Raw genomic sequence first — 18,444 nt, 5'->3', positions numbered from 1 at the left:
TGCCTGAGAAATTTTTTTTATCATTCTTCAAAATTTGAATATATTCTTTTGTTTAAAAAGTAAAAAGATATTTTTTTGCTGATATGATCCGAAAGTTTCGAATGTTCAAGCGATCGAAATCTATTTATTTCTCGTTCGAATTAAATTTTTATTGCAAGAATTTTGAGTCAAATATAAAAAAAATTATTTATAAATTTTCTAAATGTAAAAATTAAATATTAAATTTTTATTACATTTTTATTACAATCCAGTAATTTATAAAAAAAATAAAAATGTTTTTAATAAAAAATATTTCGTTCATTTGAAAGTTTGGAACTTGAGGATCTTTGATATGTTACCTTAAAATGTGGAAAACACTTTATTTTTTAATGGAAGTACTACTTAAAAGATAATATTAAATGTTAAAATATTTTATTTTTTATCAATAACATATTCTAAACGTATAATACAGTTACAAATCTTTTATTTGTAATTGAATAAACTGGAGAATTATTCTGCTTTCATTCATTTTTCTTCATGGTTATTAAAAACGATAAATATCCGAGAGACGTTTTCACAATCTGAAATTAAATACATTTTTAAAATTAAATTAATTCTTGTATTTGTGTTTTCATTTCTTTTGAATATTTTTGTTTATATTTTGTTAATATTTTTTTAATATATGTTTTATTTTTGTTTCAGGTGATGAATAACTTGAACTATAATATGATTACAACGCACACTGCCAAATAGTTTAAAGTTATAAACGAAAAATTTCCCAGCCGTTATTTCTACAGGTTTGTTTCCACCTTGAATTAATAAAATAATGCATTTTGCTTTTCTTATTGGCAAATTATACCATTCACTTCCGTATGCCGTATTTGCAAATTCAAAACTCTAAAAAACGTATTTTTATTATTATTGGAATAAGTCTTATTTTATTCTATTAATATTAATTAATTGTATTAATACTAGAATAATGTTAATATTAAAATAATATGTGACTCTCCACGGTATCTAAAGTATAATAATTTTATATTTTAACTCTCAGTGAAAAATAATATTATTTAAATCCTTAATACATTTAAAATAGTCAACAAAAATTATTATTTATTTTCTGAAATTAAAAAAAGCTCCACTAATAAAAGTGATACAATCGTAAGCATTACTTAACATTTTTTTTGAGAAAGGTACTCATTAAACCGTTGAACGTCACATAATACGAAACATTAAATTTTAGATCTAATTTTAATGATTAAATAATTATTTAATCATAAAGATAGTTGGATAGGTCACTAAAGTTGTTATCGAAGCTGAGAGTCGAACAACATTTTTTGCAAAAACCGAAAAGATTAAAACCATTTTTTCATCCATTTCAGGTTAAAAAAGTACTCAAGAAAAATTGTTAACTTAAGGAGTTGAAATTAGTGACACTTTTTTCTCTAAAACACCATAAATAACAAAAAATTTTTACGAAGAGCATCGATGTCAACTTCAGAGACATAAAAACGTACCAAAAATCGATAAAGAAATACTTTTAAAATTTAATATAAAATAACATATATCTTACTTCCACTTGTAACATTTCAGTTAAATTGCAAAATATATAAAAGTTTCCCATTTGATATACACAAAATACCAGTATAAAAAGAATATCAGGTACCAGAGACATGTTTGGATGTTTCAGGTACTGGAAGAATTTTTAACAACTTGGAAAAATATGTATTGAAAAAATAATTATGTATAATATCCTAATTAGAAGTTAGAAATATATTCATTTACTGTAAACATTCATTAAACTGTAAAGTAATGAAAATTTACTTACTAAAACAAGAAAGTAACCTAGTAGGCAAAACTGTAGAGCACTAATAACTAATTGTGCGAGAAACATCAAATAAAAGTTACTTTCTATTATTTCGATGCAACTAATACAGAAAAAAAATTATTATTATTAGAGTTAAAATAACAATTGGTATAATTTGTCTTATAAAATTTTAATATAAAGTTAATAGTTTTAGCTGATATTTGAATGTAGAATTACGAATTAAGAATTAAATCATGGTTGCCACACAACCTGGAAAACCTGGAAATAGCATGGAATTTGAACGAATTTCTGGAATTTTTTTGAGTTAATGAAAGATATTAAGAAAAATTTCATTCAACATGTTATTTTTCTAGGTCTGTGAAGCTGGCCGAACCACTTTTATAAAAATGAATTTAAATTATACCATTAATTAGTGCTCAATTAGTGCTATTTTTGTACCATATTGCCGAATTTAGTGCTCAATGTTTATTTAAAAAAAAACAATGGTTCTGCTGAGTGAACGTTCCGCTGGCCGGACCATAACGAAAAACGCTTTAAAAACGCCAACAGAATATTTATAAATAGCCTATTATTTAGTGCTCAATTAGTGCTCAAAGATTAACAAAATAAAAAATTTTTTTATTAATTATTTATTTAAAAAAAAAAAAATTTTTTGAATGAGTGAGTAATCCGTTAGCCAGACCATAACGAAAAACGCAATAAAAACACCAACAAAATATTTATCGATAGCCTATTATTTAGTGCTCAATTAGTGCTCAAAGATTAACAAAATAAAAAATTTTTTAATTAATTATTTATTTAAAAAAAATTTTTTTTCGATTGAGTGACTAATCCGCCAACCGCACCATTACGACAGACACGTCAAAAATCACAACAAAATATTTATCAATACCCTAAAATTTAGTGCTCAATTAGTGCTTAAATATTAACACAATAAAAAATTGTTTATTAATTATTTATTTATAAAAAACATTTCTTCGAAAGAGTGAACACGTTAAAAATGTTTTAAATTCGTTTTATAATTCGTTTTCTTAGCCTATAATTTAGTGCTCAAATAGTGTTCGCAGATTAAGAAAATAAAAAATTTTTTTTATTAATTATTTATTTAAAAGAAAAACTTATTCAAATGAGTGAGCGAACCGCTATCCGCACAATTAAGAAAAACACATTAAAAACGCCAACAAAATAGTTATCAATAGCATATTATTTAGTGCTCAATTAGTGCTGAAAGATTAACACAATTCAAAATTTGTTTATTAATTATTTATTTAAAAAACTAACTTATTAGCTTATTACTAACTCAGCGATCCGCTGGCCGGACCATAACGAAAAACACGTTAAAAACGCCAACAGAATATTTACAATTAGCCTATTATTTAGTGCTCAATTAGTGCTCAAAGATTAACACAATTCAAAATTTGTTTATTAATTATTTATTTATAAAAAACATTTCTTTAATAGTTCTAGAGTTCCTGATAGTTTTTAGAAATAGTTCCGGCGATTAAATAGTAAAAAATAAGTTTTTTCATAATAGGGGGCCAACTTCACGCAGTCCCTCACTATTGAAAAAGTGGATTTATAATTAGAGTTTTGAGTTGTTTTAATAGAGTTCTAGAGTTCCCTTCCTTTTCAAAAAATCTAAAATGTTACGTTACAAGAGTTCTAATCAGATTTCTGTGAGCCCCCAATACTGTTCGATAAAATAACTATAATAGGTAACAATTTTCTTAAGACCCAAAAACTACTGAATTACAAGACTTTAAAGTTTCAAAAAAATTCATTTTTTTGTTAAATTTAGAGTTCTAAGAGTTCTGATGAGAGTTCTGCGAGCCCCCAATAGTGTTCGATAAAAAACCCTGAAACCAATTTTTTCAAAACCTAAAAACTATTAAACTACAAGACTTTTATGTTTCAAAAGAAATTTGGTTTTTTTAAATTGAAAGTTCTATGAGTTCTAATCAGAGTTTTGTGAACCCCCAATAGTGTTTGATAAAAAACCCTAATAAGAATTTTTTCAAAACCTAAAAACTACTGAACTACAAGACATTGAAGATTCAAAAAAATTTGTTTTTTTTAAATTAAGAGTTCTTGTAGTTCTGATCAGAGTTCCGTGAGCCACCCATGGAGTTCGAGAAAAAACCCTAATAACAATTTTCTCAAAACCCAAAAACTACTGAATTACAAGACTTTAAGGTTTGAAATTAATTTGTTTTTGAATAATTGAATAAGTTCAAACACTTAGTCATGTAAAGTTGGCACTACTTTTTAAAAAAATCAAAATTTTAACAAGAGTTCTGGGCACTTTAGCAATAGTTCTCGAGTTCTATAACGATTATTATTTAAATAGTTCTGATGATTGACAAAAAAAGCGACAATGAAAAAACTTGGTGTTAACTTTGCATAGAAGTATTATTTATGCAAAAAAGAGTTTTGTTCTCATATTCTGAAAGAGAATAAAGAGTTCTACAGTTCTCTACCAAAAGAACAAGAGTTCTGCAAAATTTCGAAAGTTATTAACAAATTAACCCCTTGGCTATCAACGAGATTTCCACTGTTCGGGCCAAAAGTTTGTTGAAAAAATTTTTAATAGATTTTTATGAAACTTGGTACCTTAAGGTTTCTAGGGTCGCTGATTATAATATATAATAATATATTATATAATATTATCTCTCTATATTACAAAAAGATATCGCCGCCGCTGTTTCAAGATTTTTTGACCTACAGGTCAAGAGTTGACCTGTAGTTTTCCCCTCAAAATTTAGGTCAATTTTGAGGACTGTTTTGACCTAGACGTCAACATTTGACAAACAATTTTCGCTACCCTCAAAATGTAGGTCAATTTTGAGGGCAGTTTTGACCTACGCATCAAAATTTGACAAAGAATTCCCGCTACCCTAAAAATTTAGGTCAAGTTTGAGGGCAGTTTTGACCTAGACGTCAAAATTTGTCAAACAATTTCCGCGCGCAGACTTAATGATGAGGTGAAGTTTGCCATCTGACCTAACAATGTAAGGTAATTTTATAATTGTGTTTGCTCTTACACCTATCATTTTGACCTAATTTTGACGTTTCATTTTTTACTCTCTCATTTAGTTACGTCATAATCTATGTGTAATTTGACTTTTATTTAACTACAACTTAAGGGGTTAATCTGACATCAGTATGATAATTTTTGGTAAAATCAAATGTCAATAAATACCCTGACATTAGCTGATGAATTTAATTTTTATAGTTTATTAAAATTTTTATATATTTTTTTACTTTTATTTTTTTATACAGGGGAGGATGGGGCAAGGATAGTAAGTTTTTGCTTATGCTCAAAAATCGAGTAATTCATGGTATATTCGCATTTTAACACCAAAAGATGATAGTAAAAATTGGAAGTCAATCTGTCACCATTTGCGAAGTTAGGAGTTTATTTTTGAAAATAGTCTATTTTGCTAAAATGTCAACGTTATGTTTATCATATTGTTTTCTATATTAGAGTTTCAGAATATTTATTTACGTAAGTGTTTTTCGGAGTGGAATTTCCTGCTGAACACGAATATTGTATTTATTTTCAAATTAATTCACGTCGTTCCTTAAAATTTAGAAAAAACTGAAATATGCGCTCAAGGGGCAAGGATAGTTATAGAGATAATACGGCACGGTAAAATCCTGTTAATGCCATTGCAAATTTTAAAAAAGTGTTTAATTGTTCTTTTTAGGTTGATATACATAATGGTGCGTAATTATATATGTAAAACAAAGCTTATTGACCAAGCAATTGGTAGTTGTCTGAAGATTTGGGGTTCACAAAACTCTGATTAGAACTCATAGAACTTTCAATTTAAAAAAACCAAATTTCTTTTGATCATAAAAGTCTTGTAGTTTAATAGTTTTTAGGTTTTGAAAAAATTGGTTTCAGGGTTTTTTATCGAACACTATTGGGGGCTCGCAGAACTCTCATCAGAACTCTTAGAACTCTAAATTTAACAAAATAATGAATTTTTTTGAAACTTTAAAGTCTTGTAATTCAGTAGTTTTTGGGTCTTAAGAAAATTGTTACCTATTATAGTTATTTTATCGAACAGTATTGGGGGCTCACAGAAATCTGATTAGAACTCATAGAACTTTCAATTGAAAAAAAAAAAAATTTCTTTTAAAACATAAAAGTCTTGTAGTTTTGTAGTTTTTAGGTTTTGAAAAAATTGTTATAAGAGTTTTTTATTGATCTAGATGGGGGGCTAACGGAACTCTAATTAGAACTCTTGTAACGTAACATTTTAGATTTTTTGAAAAATTCTCGTGTTTTCAATTATTTTTTTATGACTTCGGATTATCAGAACTATTCAGTCATGTAAAGTTGGCACTACTTTTTTAAAAAATCAAAAATTTTACAAGAGTTCTAGGCACTTTGGTAATAGTTCTAGAGTTCTCTAACGATTATTTAAATAGTTCTGATGATTAACAATAAAAAAAGCGACAATGAAAAATCATAGTTCTAACTTTGCATAGCACTATGATTTTTGCAAAAAAGAGTTCTGACCTAATATTCTGAAAAAGAATAAAGAGTTCTAGAGTTCTTTACTAAAAAAACAAGAGTTCTGCAAAATTTCAAAAGTTATTAACAAATTAAAAAAACATATGAAAATAATATTTTGCAAGTTCTGAATAGAGTTCTGGCATCGTTGCGAAGAGTTCTATAAGTATGTCTAATGACATTTTGTTCTAAATCCAAAATCAAAAAAGTTACGGGACTATGAAGTTTTCTAAAATTTTCAAAATTTAAAATTCAGAGTTCTGAGAGTTTTGTAAAGAGTTCTGGCATCGTCATAAAGAGTTGTATAAGTATTTCTAGTGACATTTTGTTTTAAATCCAAAATCAAAAAAGTTACAGGACTTTGAAATTTTTATAAATTTTCAAAATTTTAAAATTCAGAGTTCTGAGAGTTCTGAAAAGAGTTCTGGCATCATCATAAAAAGTTCTATAAGTATTCCTAATGACATTTTGTTTTAAATCCAAAATCAAAAAAGTTACAGGACTTAACTGTTTGAGGAAAGTGCAACATGATTGTCCCAAAATTATTAAACATTAAATTCTCAGAATTCTGAATTTTTAATTTTTTTAATTTCTTGAAATCTTCAAAGTCCTGTAACTTTTTTGATTTTGGATTTAAAACAAAATGTCATTAGGAATACTTATAGAACTTTTTATGATGATGCCAGAACTCTTTTCAGAACTCTCAGAACTCTGAATTTTAAAATTTTGAAAATTTCAAAGTCCTGTAACTTTTTTGATTTTGGATTTAAAACAAAATGTCACAAGAAATACTTATACAACTCTTTATGACGATGCCAGAACTCTTTACAAAACTCTCAGAACACTGAATTTTAAATTTTGAAAATTTTAGAAAACTTCATAGTCCCGTAACTTTTTTGATTTTGGATTTAGAACAAAATGTCATTAGACATACTTATAGAACTCTTCGCAACGATGCCAGAACTCTATTCAGAACTTGCAAAATATTATTTTCATATCTTTTTTTAATTTGTTAATAACTTTTGAAATTTTGCAGAACTCTTGTTTTTTTAGTAAAGAACTCTAGAACTCTTTATTCTCTTTCAGAATATTAGGTCAGAACTCTTTTTTGCAAAAATCATAGTGCTATGCAAAGTTAGCACTATGATTTTTCATTGTCGCTTTTTTTATTGTTAATTATCAGAACTATTTAAATAATCGTTAGAGAACTCTAGAACTATTGCAAAAGTGCCCAGAACTCTTGTAAAATTTTTGATTTTTCAAAAAAGTAGTGCCAACTTTACATGGCTGAACTATTCGAATAAAATGTAGGGAACTCTAGAACTCTATTAGAACAACTCAAAACTCTAATTATAAATCCACTTTTTCAATAGTGAGGGACTGCGTGAAGTTGGCCCCCTATTATGAAAAAACTTATTTTTTACTATTTAATCGCCGGAACTATTTCTAAAAACTATCAGGAACTCTAGAACTATTAAAGAAATGTTTTTTATAAATAAATAATTAATAAACAAATTTTGAATTGTGTTAATCTTTGAGCACTAATTGAGCACTAAATAATAGGCTAATTGTAAATATTCTGTTGGCGTTTTTAACGTGTTTTTCGTTATGGTCCGGCCAGCGGATCGCTGAGTTAGTAATAAGCTAATAAGTTAGTTTTTTAAATAAATAATTAATAAACAAATTTTGAATTGTGTTAATCTTTCAGCACTAATTGAGCACTAAATAATATGCTATTGATAACTATTTTGTTGGCGTTTTTAATGTGTTTTTCGTAATTGTGCGGATAGCGGTTCGCTCACTCATTTGAATAAGTTTTTCTTTTAAATAAATAATTAATAAAAAAAATTTTTTATTTTCTTAATCTGCGAACACTATTTGAGCACTAAATTATAGGCTAAGAAAACGAATTATAAAACGAATTTAAAACATTTTTAACGTGTTCACTCTTTCGAAGAAATGTTTTTTATAAATAAATAATTAATAAACAATTTTTTATTGTGTTAATATTTAAGCACTAATTGAGCACTAAATTTTAGGGTATTGATAAATATTTTGTTGTGATTTTTGACGTGTCTGTCGTAATGGTGCGGTTGGCGGATTAGTCACTCAATCGAAAAAAAATTTTTTTTAAATAAATAATTAATTAAAAAATTTTTTATTTTGTTAATCTTTGAGCACTAATTGAGCACTAAATAATAGGCTATCGATAAATATTTTGTTGGTGTTTTTATTGCGTTTTTCGTTATGGTCTGGATAACGGATTACTCACTCATTCAAAAAATTTTTTTTTTTTTAAATAAATAATTAATAAAAAAATTTTTTATTTTGTTAATCTTTGAGCACTAATTGAGCACTAAATAATAGGCTATTTATAAATATTCTGTTGGCGTTTTTAAAGCGTTTTTCGTTATGGTCCGGCCAGCGGAACGTTCACTCAGCAGAACCATTGTTTTTTTTTAAATAAACATTGAGCACTAAATTCGGCAATATGGTACAAAAATAGCACTAATTGAGCACTAATTAATGGTATAATTTAAATTCATTTTTATAAAAGTGGTTCGGCCAGCTTCACAGACCTTATTTTTCTTTAAAAATGTTAACATGCAATTTTCCTTTTCCATGTTATCTTCTCTTTAAATTAATTTAATTTTTTTTTAATTATTGACTAAATTAAATTAATTTAATTTTTCCTTTTAATTATTAAATAAAACTGTGAAAAATAGGATTTTATATCTTTATTAGTATTACGATTGTCAAAATTTTTTGTTACCAGTTGCTTTTTGTTCAAGATTTTAAACAAAGTTTGAAGATGAAAATTATTTAATTTAGACATGACTTCAATGTGCTAATTATGGCTGATTCTTCTGAAAGTGACATTTTTGATATCTCGATTAATTTTATAAAATCTACTCTCTGATAATATTATTAACCATTTTCATAGAAAAAATTTAGCACTTACTTATCATTAAAAAAATTAAACAATTTTATTTAACTGAATTTATACAATGGCTAAAATAATTTCATCTTTAAAGTCTTTTTAACATGTCTCCAATAGGAGTTCTATAAGAAAACTAAATTTTTATGGTTTTTTTCAAACTCTTAGAAATTTTTTAAAAATAGTGCCAGAAAATACAATGTTTTTTCTATCATTATGTGCATTTTAAAAATTTTTTGACCTCCGTTTTATATGTGATAAAAATGTTTAAATTTTGTCTTCCGTTTAAGTTAAAATTACTTCACGATGATTAATTATGTTTTTATACATTAAAAATATTCTAAAAAAATGTAAATGCACATTAGAATAAAGTTAATGGTCTGATTGCTTTTATTTTTGATTATTGCTTTTATAAATATTCAAATTTTACATATTGGCCCGAGTAAAATTCAAAGAAGAAAGACTTTATTATTTTCAAATTAATTTTGCGCAACTTAAATTCTTACTATTGAGTATGAAATAAAGTAGTTTCAATAGAAAAAACCATATAATTTTAAAAAAATATATTGAAAAATCGAATATCAAAAGTATCACTTTCAGAAAAATAAACATAAAAATGCAGTTTTGTAAAATACTTGTTTTTTCATCACAAATAATTCCTAAATTTTAACCTGGAATTTTTAATATTTTTAACCTGGAAAACCTGGAAAAAGCCTGGAATTTTGAAATCTAGATTTTGTGGCAACCATGTAATAATTAAGAACATAAATGACCTATTGATATCGTAGTGAATGGTTATAATTTTGCCAAATTCCGCATTGAACTCGGAATCACATTTGAATGTATTAAAATTTTCAATAAGACGCTTGAGTCTTAGGCGTAAAATCTGATATCGTGCGGCATAGTGAAATGATATTTGACAATAGATGCTGTCCGTTCCACTGATGGCAAATGTCGCACAAGTTGCTCCGATGTACTCGAAACAACATAAAAACTCAAATGTTGGACTATAGTTCCATGTGAATGGAAAATAAGCGTCAACATATAGTGTATAATTTTTATAATACTCCGGACTATTCCACATTGATATGTTTGCCAGAATGCATTGTATACCATGAACAATGACTGTCATGTGACCAGTTATTATGCATATCAGTGAATATTTCCTCCCCTGACGACCATTCTTTATCATTATTTCTAATTCTTCATTGCTTTCTTTTCTCTTCCAATCGTGCATCATGTAAGCGTAAAGAGTCAAAATTTCTGTAATAACGTGAATTAGGTTTTGAAATTAAATTAAAATTATTTTATGTAAATTATTATTTGAGTTTTATGTCAAATGAAGTTTATGGAAAATGAAGTTTTTGTCAAATGAAGTTTATGTCAAATGAATTTTATGTTAAATGAAGTTTATGTCAAATGAAGATTTTGTCAAATGAATTTCATGTCAAATAATTTTGACTGTCAAATAAGTTTTAAGGAAGATGATTTTGACTGTCAAACTAAGTAAAATGATTTTAATTGTCAAATAAATTTTAAGTCAAATGATTTTCAAGTTACTTTTATGGTAAATATAAATTATGTTAAATGAGTTAAATTATGTCAAAGGAAATTTATGTTAAATGAACTAAAGTTAAACTAAAGTTAACATCAATTTCCTTTGACATAAAACGCATTTAACATAATTTCCTTTGACATATAAAACTCATTTAACATAATTTCTGTTATTTTTTTTATGTATTATGTTCATTTGACATAAATGTAAAATGAACTTTATGTCAAATGAAGTTTATGTCAAACGAATTTTATGTCAAATAAATTTTAAGTAAAATTATTTTAATTGACAAATTAAATCTGTGTTAATTGAAATTTATATCAAGCTACTTTTATGGCAAATGGAAATTAGGTTAAATGAGTTTTATGTCAAAGGAAATTTATGTTAAATGAACTGAAGTTCATTTAACATAAGTTTCCTTTGACATAAAACTTATTTAACATAATTTCTGTTATGTTTTATGTATTATGTTCATTTGACATAAATGTCAATTGAACTTTATGTCAAACGAAATTGATGTTTCTTTAATATAAATTTGATACAAACTTTGTTTATTGAGATAAAGGACAATCATTTTTATTATTCCCACAATGAATGGCAATTCTGCTGTACACAAAACATTACTCAAACGATCCAAATCGCGCCAAACTTGAAACAATCGAAAGAATTGAGGAATAGTCACACCGAATAGTAGAAAGAATAGACTAATAGTAAAAAAAGTTCTTGATATTTTTTCACTTTGACTAGGCCAGGCTCCGAAAGTGCTGAGGCTTATTCGAGAGAAAAAAGTGAGATCTTCCAAGTAGTTATCTTGAAATATTTTTAACAATTAATTAAAAATATTATAATCAAAAAACCAAATTAAATTCGAACTAATTAATTAATTAATTAATTAATTAATTTTCTCGTTGTCAAAAGTGTAATTTATTTCGTTGCTTTATGTTTACCCTTAGTTTTTAATGATTTTTTCATTTCTTGTATTTGAGTTTTTCTATTTTTGTTATTTATTTTATATATCTATTTATATTAATTTGTATTAATTTAATTTAGTTTAAATTCCAATAATTTAGTTTAATGTAATTCAAATTCCTTTAATTTAAATTCTTTTAACTTAGTTTAAATTCCTTTTCCGCAGTTATGACAAAGATATAAAAATACAAAAAAGATACAAAATTTCTTCAAGTAAAACTGATTGTTATCGCAAGGAAGAAAGAAAAAAAAAGATCGTTACATTCTACTGTCTTATTAAAAAGAAAAAAAAATAATGAATTTCCACGTAGCGATTGAGTAAAATTAAAAGTTTTATGGAACAATATGTAAAATGTAAAAGATTTAGAAACATTGTAGCTATATTATAAATAAGCCGCGACATAAAATAATTGAAGTTATAAATTTTCAGGGAAATTACAAAAGAATAAGGAAGCATGAAAGTTTATCTCTAATTTAGGTAATAAGGAATCATTTTGGTATTATTATAAGTTCTGTTCAATGCAGCAACTTATTAGAAATTAATGAACCTTGTTACATATTTTTGCGCAGGCGCAGTGGATATTTTTCTTTGAATTTTCATTTTCTATCGTTTGTCGCCGCGAGTAGATTTTAGACGTGAAATGTATTAGTACTTCTCTCTGGATTTTTTATATGAAAAGAGAAAAAGCGGAATAAAAGTGTTGAAAGGTTGAAAGTTAAAAAAAGGAAAGATAATTTAATGAATCTATTTCTTTTGCAACAAAAGGTGTCATATAAATAAATTTGTGTAATAGAAAATAAATTTTAATATAAATATTTTATCATTCAACATTTTTGCTTAAAAATGTGAAATTTATATATATAAAGTGCATCTCTCTTAATTTAAATCAATAAAAATGTTTACTAATTTGTTTTAGTGACTATGACTTCTTTCTTTTGAACTAGTAAATTTTACTAATAAAAATTCATTTCATTTTTTAGTAAAATGTACTTAAATTTCTTAATAAATAGTAATTTCTACTAATTTATTCGTCAAATTTACTATAATTCAAAAGCAAAAATTCAGTCACTTATTCAAGTTTGTAAACATTTTTACTAATTCAAATTTAGAGAGATAAGTGACTTAAAAGAAATAAATATAACAAATAAATTTTTGTTCACTGTATAAATTTAGAAGTAAAAACAAAAAAGTTGATTTTTTTAGTGAAAAATATTTATTAAATGTGTATTGTTTCTTTATAGAAAAGTATTTTGAATAATTTATTGGAAAAATGTAAAAACAATTTTTACAGAGAAAAAATTTTCGGTAGTAACATTTTTTTTTTCAAAATTATCCCTGTTGACAATATTTAGAAATTATTAATTAATATTCAAATAAATAAATGAAGAAAGAAAAAAACATATTATGTAAAATATTTATAAAGAAGCAAATTAATTTTTTTGTTTTACTGCGCTTTGCAGATTTGTTGAGAATTTATCTTTTCATTGTTATTAGGAATGATAAATAACCAATAGACGTTTTCATAATCTGGAATTTTAATAAAATCTCTGTTATTAATAAAAATAATTTCGCTATGATATTTGTAAATTAAAATTAAATAAGTTAATTAATTAAAATTAAATTAAAATATATTATTAATAATTATTTATTTGGGAGTTAGTGAAAAATATTTATAACTCACTCTACCGAACATCATGAAGTTGATGACACAAAATTTTCCAGCAGTTATAGACACTGGTTTGTGGCCTCTTAACATTAGTAGAAAAAGATATTTTGCTCTTTGAGCAGATAAATTGAACCATTCTGATTCATATACAGATTCTGCGAACGCAAAACTCTAAAAAAAAATTATTGTTATGCAAAAATATATTACAAATATATTTTTGTTATATTTTTAATTTATTTGAAAATTACTTCTATTTGTAACATTTCTGCGCAATGACAGTAAATGTAAAAACTTCCTGCTTGGAACATGAAAAATATCAGTATGAACATAATTGATGGTAGCATTGATTTTGCATTTTCGTCTGTTACGAACTGAAAAACATATATTTATATTTATAATTTTATTCAATTTAAGCATTATTTTGATCTATTTTTATTAATTTTTTTTACGCAGAAAAAGTTAGTAAATTTTTTAATTTTGTTTAGTTTTTTCCGAAATAAAAATTTTTTATTAAAAGAAAATAGTTTTCTAAACGTAGTAGAAAATTTACACTTACCAAAATAAAAAAATAAGCTTGAAAACAAAATGAAATGAGCAACAGAGTAATTGAATCAGAAACATTACATTGAAGGAGCTTTCTAATATCTCAATACAGCTGTTTAGGGGAATATATTTTTAATTATATATAAAATTATATACAGACATATACATATTTTTGATAGTATTATAAAGAATAATAACAGACAATAAGAAAAAAAAATTTAATTATAAATAAGTAGCTAACGAAAAAAAAATGTTTGAATTAAAACATATTTTATAATTGAATTAAACGTAATTTTTATGGAATCAAACTTTATTATCTATGTGTTGAATTAAGATTATTATGTTTAGTTAAAAAATAATTTTCGATTGACTGTAGAACAAAAATAATTATATGTTTGATTCAAATATATTGTTTTTTGTTAGTGAATAAAAAAATCTTTTATCTTAAATTAAGATTTTCTTTTTATTCTGAAGAAAAATCACCTCATAATATGACAATGAGTGCACAAAATAAATTTAAATTTCTCCTTAAATTCCAACTTTGATGTATTATTGCTTATATTTTTGATGAGTTCAGCAAGTTTTACACGTAGAATTTGATACTGTCCAACAAAATGAAAAGTAATTTGACTGAAGAAACAATCGGTTCCACAATTGGACAATGTTGAACAAATAATTCCGATGTATTGTACCAAGCATGTTATTTCAAAAATTGGACTATAGTTCCATTAAAAGGGAAAATATGCTTCAACTAATAGAGTGTAATTTTTATAATAATCAGGACTCTTCCAATTATTCAAATTTTCCACAATCCACTGAAAAACACGACCATGTACTGTTGAATACGCCAAAACGACGCAAATCGTTGCAAATTTTTTCCCTCGTCGACGATTCTCCATCATTATGCTCAATTCTTTTTCATCTTTAATTTTGTTCCAATGTTCAATCATATTGTTGTAAATTATTGTCATTTCTGGAAAAATTGTCACGAAATTAAAAAAAAAACAGAAAAAGAAAAAGTCAATTAATAAATATTTATAAATATTTTTCCTACACGGAAAAAAATATTTATATGGAAAAATCACATTTTTCAAAGTTTCTATTTTTTAATTTTGATAACTTTTTACTAACGTGGATATAAACTATAAAAATGCGAATAAAAATTTGAAAAACGATTTCAAAATTCAAAAATACGTACTATCCTTGCTGGCAAAAATCACAACCATCTTTGTTATAGCGATGAAAAATGTCAACTCTGCAGTGCAGAGGACATTGCTCAAAAGATCAAAATTAGTCCAAACTTGAAGCATTTTAATAGTTTGAGGTAGGAATAAAAAGAAAAGTACATACAAAAAGCAACAGATAAACAAGCATTTGCTAACTTTTTCATTTTCTATTTTTGGCCAAGCACCGAATGCTGTTAAACTAAAGCGAGTGTATTTTGTCAGAATTTCCAATGCTTAAAAAAATTGAATAAATTCGTTAAATTCAATAAATTTAATAAATTCAATAAATTCAATAAATTCAATGAATTCAATAAAATAAAAATTATAATTAATGATAACACAAATAAAAATGAAGTCACCAATAAAAATTTTGTATAGTGAGAACTATTTTCTATTACAACTCAATTACAGGATTGACACACAATTTGAAATTTTAGAAAATTTCAATTTTGAATGAATTTAATTAGAAATTTTAAAGAACTTAGATTTTTGACAAATTTTAATAATTCAAATTCTTCTGAAATTAATTAAATGTTTCAGTATTGTATTTAATTAATTATTAACAATAATGAATTTTTATAGAAGAATTTTAGTTAAAAATAATAAAAGAAATTGAATTTTGGAAAAGTTATAAATTCAATTATATTTTCAGAAGTAATAAAATTCTTCGCAAAAATTCAATTATGTTTAAAAATTTCTAAAAATTCACGTCAAAATTTCAATTATCTTTATAAATAATAAAATTCTTCTCCGAAATTCAATTATTTTCAAAAATTTTCCTCAATTTAATGATTTTTTAATATCTACTATTTTAATAAAATTATTTCCAAAAGAATTTAATTAGAAAAAAAATTTTTTAAATTAAAAATTTTTTTTTTTTAAATTTAAATTTTTTTTTTTTTTTTTTTTATTTTTTTGATAAATTTTTACGCAAACATTTAATTTTCTTTTCATTAAATAATAAACATTCCACAGGAATTCAATTATTTCCAAAATTTTTTTTTTAAATTTCTTCGCTATATTTCCATTACTTTCATAATTCTTTTTAGGAATTCTTTTTCAAAAAAAAAAAAAATTATTAAAAGTAGATTTTAAAAAGAATTAGTTAAAAATTAATTAGTTTAAATTAATTAAAAATTAATTAATTAATTAGTTAAAAATTTTATAAAATAATAATTGAATTGAAATGATGAAAATAATTATTGAAAATCTCAAGTCCTGTGGAAAAATAATAATGTTTAAATATTTATTTAAAAAAGAAATTATTGATGTTTTCAAATAATCATTTTTAAAGTGAATTATTCTTTATGGTCAGGGAAAAAGTCAAAATTTTGTCTGGAAATCAGGAACAATTATAGGGAGAAATAAAATAAAATTTTTGTGGCAACCCTGAATTGGCTTTTTTGAAAAATTTTTTGAAATTTTACATATATTTAAAATCTTTTTTTGCAGTTTTGAATGTAAAAATTTTTTTCAGACATTGACTATCAAAATTTTTACAGTTTTCAATTCTCATACGTTAACGTACCAAACTCTTGATTCATTTTTTATCCAATGTAGATATAATAATTAATATTCACACTTTTGTTATAAATGAAAACAATTTTTTTGATAAGAAACAATTTGATATTGAACAATTAAAAATTTATAACATGTCATTATAAAAAATTTTCACAATGGTATTTTAAAAATACAGTGGTGTTTTAAGAATACAATAGTTTTTTAAAAATACAGTGGTATTTTTGGATAAAATTGAAAATTATTTTCCAGATAATGTAAAATAAAAAGAAATAAAAACGTAAAGTTGAATTAAACCAAAGACAAAGTATCAGACTTCTATTTTTTTAAGTAAAGATCGGAAAAGAATAGGAAAAAAATTTTATTTCTATAAAAGTTAACTAATGAGTCATTTTGCATTAATGCGGTAGTCAAGAATATGTAACCATAGATAATAATGTAATGATGTCCATTAAGAAATTATACTTTTGTGCATGCGCAATAATATTTTTTTGTTTCGATTTTTATTTCTCTTCGTTTGTCTCCTCTGAGATTTCGTATGTGATGTTTCTTACATACAAAAAGATAAAAAATATAAAAAATTTCAACTATTGTAACATTAACAGTTCAAATATCTTTTACTTAAAAAAATGTGTTGAGAATATTTTAATTTACGTCCTGTAATAAAATTTTACCAGTTTGGTTCATAGCAAAAAATTTGAATTTAAATTTAATATAAGAAAAAAGTAATGAACCTGAAAAAGAAGAGTATAATAATTGAATACAAAAAAATGAATAAATATGAAAACAAAATGATATGATGGAGAAAGAAGTAAATTTTCAATATTGTATAATTATATTTATTCAAGTTTTAACTGTTTTTACATTACAACGTAAGTAGTCAAAAATGTAATTCATCATTTTCTAAATAAGTGAAATCTGTTTTTTTTTCAATTTAATTGTAATTTTTAATTTCTATTTATTTTTTCATCGTTATCAGAAATGACAAATATCCGAGTGATGTTTTGATAATCTATAAGTCCAAATACACAAGGGTTAAAAATAAAAAATATTTGATATTATATTTGCCTTATTTTAAAAAATATTTTTTTAAAAATAAAAAATATTTATATATTTAGTGAATACACTGCAAATATATTGTTTATTTGAAAAAAAATTAACAAAACTCACACTTCCAAACATCATAAAATTAAGAATACAAAATTTTCCGGCTGTGATTTCAACTGGTTTATGACCACTCTGCATTAATAGCAGAAGACATTTTGCTTCCTTCGAAGGCAAATTAAACCATTCAGTTTCGTAAGCCGTGTCGGCGAATGCATAACTCTGGAAAAAATTTGTGATTTTAGAATTTTTTATTCTTATATTTTTACTGTTGTAATAATAATATTTTTTTGTTTCATTACTTCTACTTGCAACATTTCTGCACAATGACAATAAATGTAAAAACTTCCTGCTTGGAACAGAAAGAATATTAGTATAAATATAATTGCTGGTAACATTGAAAGACGATTTGGATGACTTATGTACTGAAAAAGAAGTTAAACAATTTTTGAGAAAAATTAAATTAACTGATTTTATTTTTTATTATATTTATAATACTTTATATGCAATATATATAAAAATCGAAACTTTCTGGAAATGTATATAGTTTCATTGTTCGTTGTCATAAAAATTTCATCAATTCTGGTAAATTTTTATC

The 18,444-nt window shown here is 24.5% G+C and overlaps 2 protein-coding genes and 1 pseudogene across 2 annotated transcripts; all 3 read right to left on the bottom strand.

Moving 5' to 3' along the window:
- Positions 1-666: 666 nt before the first annotated feature.
- On the bottom strand, positions 667-11,791 carry LOC122501197. The gene is made up of 5 exons (XM_043610490.1): positions 11,767-11,791; positions 11,366-11,629; positions 10,038-10,527; positions 1,805-1,904; positions 667-876 (listed from the first exon to the last, which is right to left on the bottom strand). The coding sequence occupies exons 1-5, from the start codon at positions 11,789-11,791 to the stop codon at positions 667-669; spliced, it is 1,089 nt and encodes a 362-aa protein (XP_043466425.1).
- Positions 11,792-13,118: 1,327 nt separating this feature from the next.
- Positions 13,119-15,308, bottom strand: LOC122501195 (annotated as a pseudogene).
- A 2,548-nt stretch (positions 15,309-17,856) lies between these two features.
- On the bottom strand, positions 17,857-18,324 carry LOC122501194. Its single transcript, XM_043610489.1, has 3 exons — positions 18,149-18,324; positions 17,913-18,068; positions 17,857-17,868 (listed from the first exon to the last, which is right to left on the bottom strand). Exons 1-3 carry the CDS (start codon positions 18,242-18,244, stop codon positions 17,857-17,859), a joined length of 264 nt encoding a protein of 87 aa, XP_043466424.1. The 5' UTR covers positions 18,245-18,324.
- Positions 18,325-18,444: the final 120 nt, after the last annotated feature.

This window comes from Leptopilina heterotoma, unplaced genomic scaffold (assembly GCF_015476425.1).
Source record: "Leptopilina heterotoma isolate Lh14 unplaced genomic scaffold, ASM1547642v1 Lhet_206, whole genome shotgun sequence".
Lineage (NCBI taxonomy): Eukaryota > Metazoa > Arthropoda > Insecta > Hymenoptera > Figitidae > Leptopilina > Leptopilina heterotoma.
Note: the sequence above shows the minus strand (reverse complement) of the source record. Positions and strands in the feature narration are given on the sequence as shown.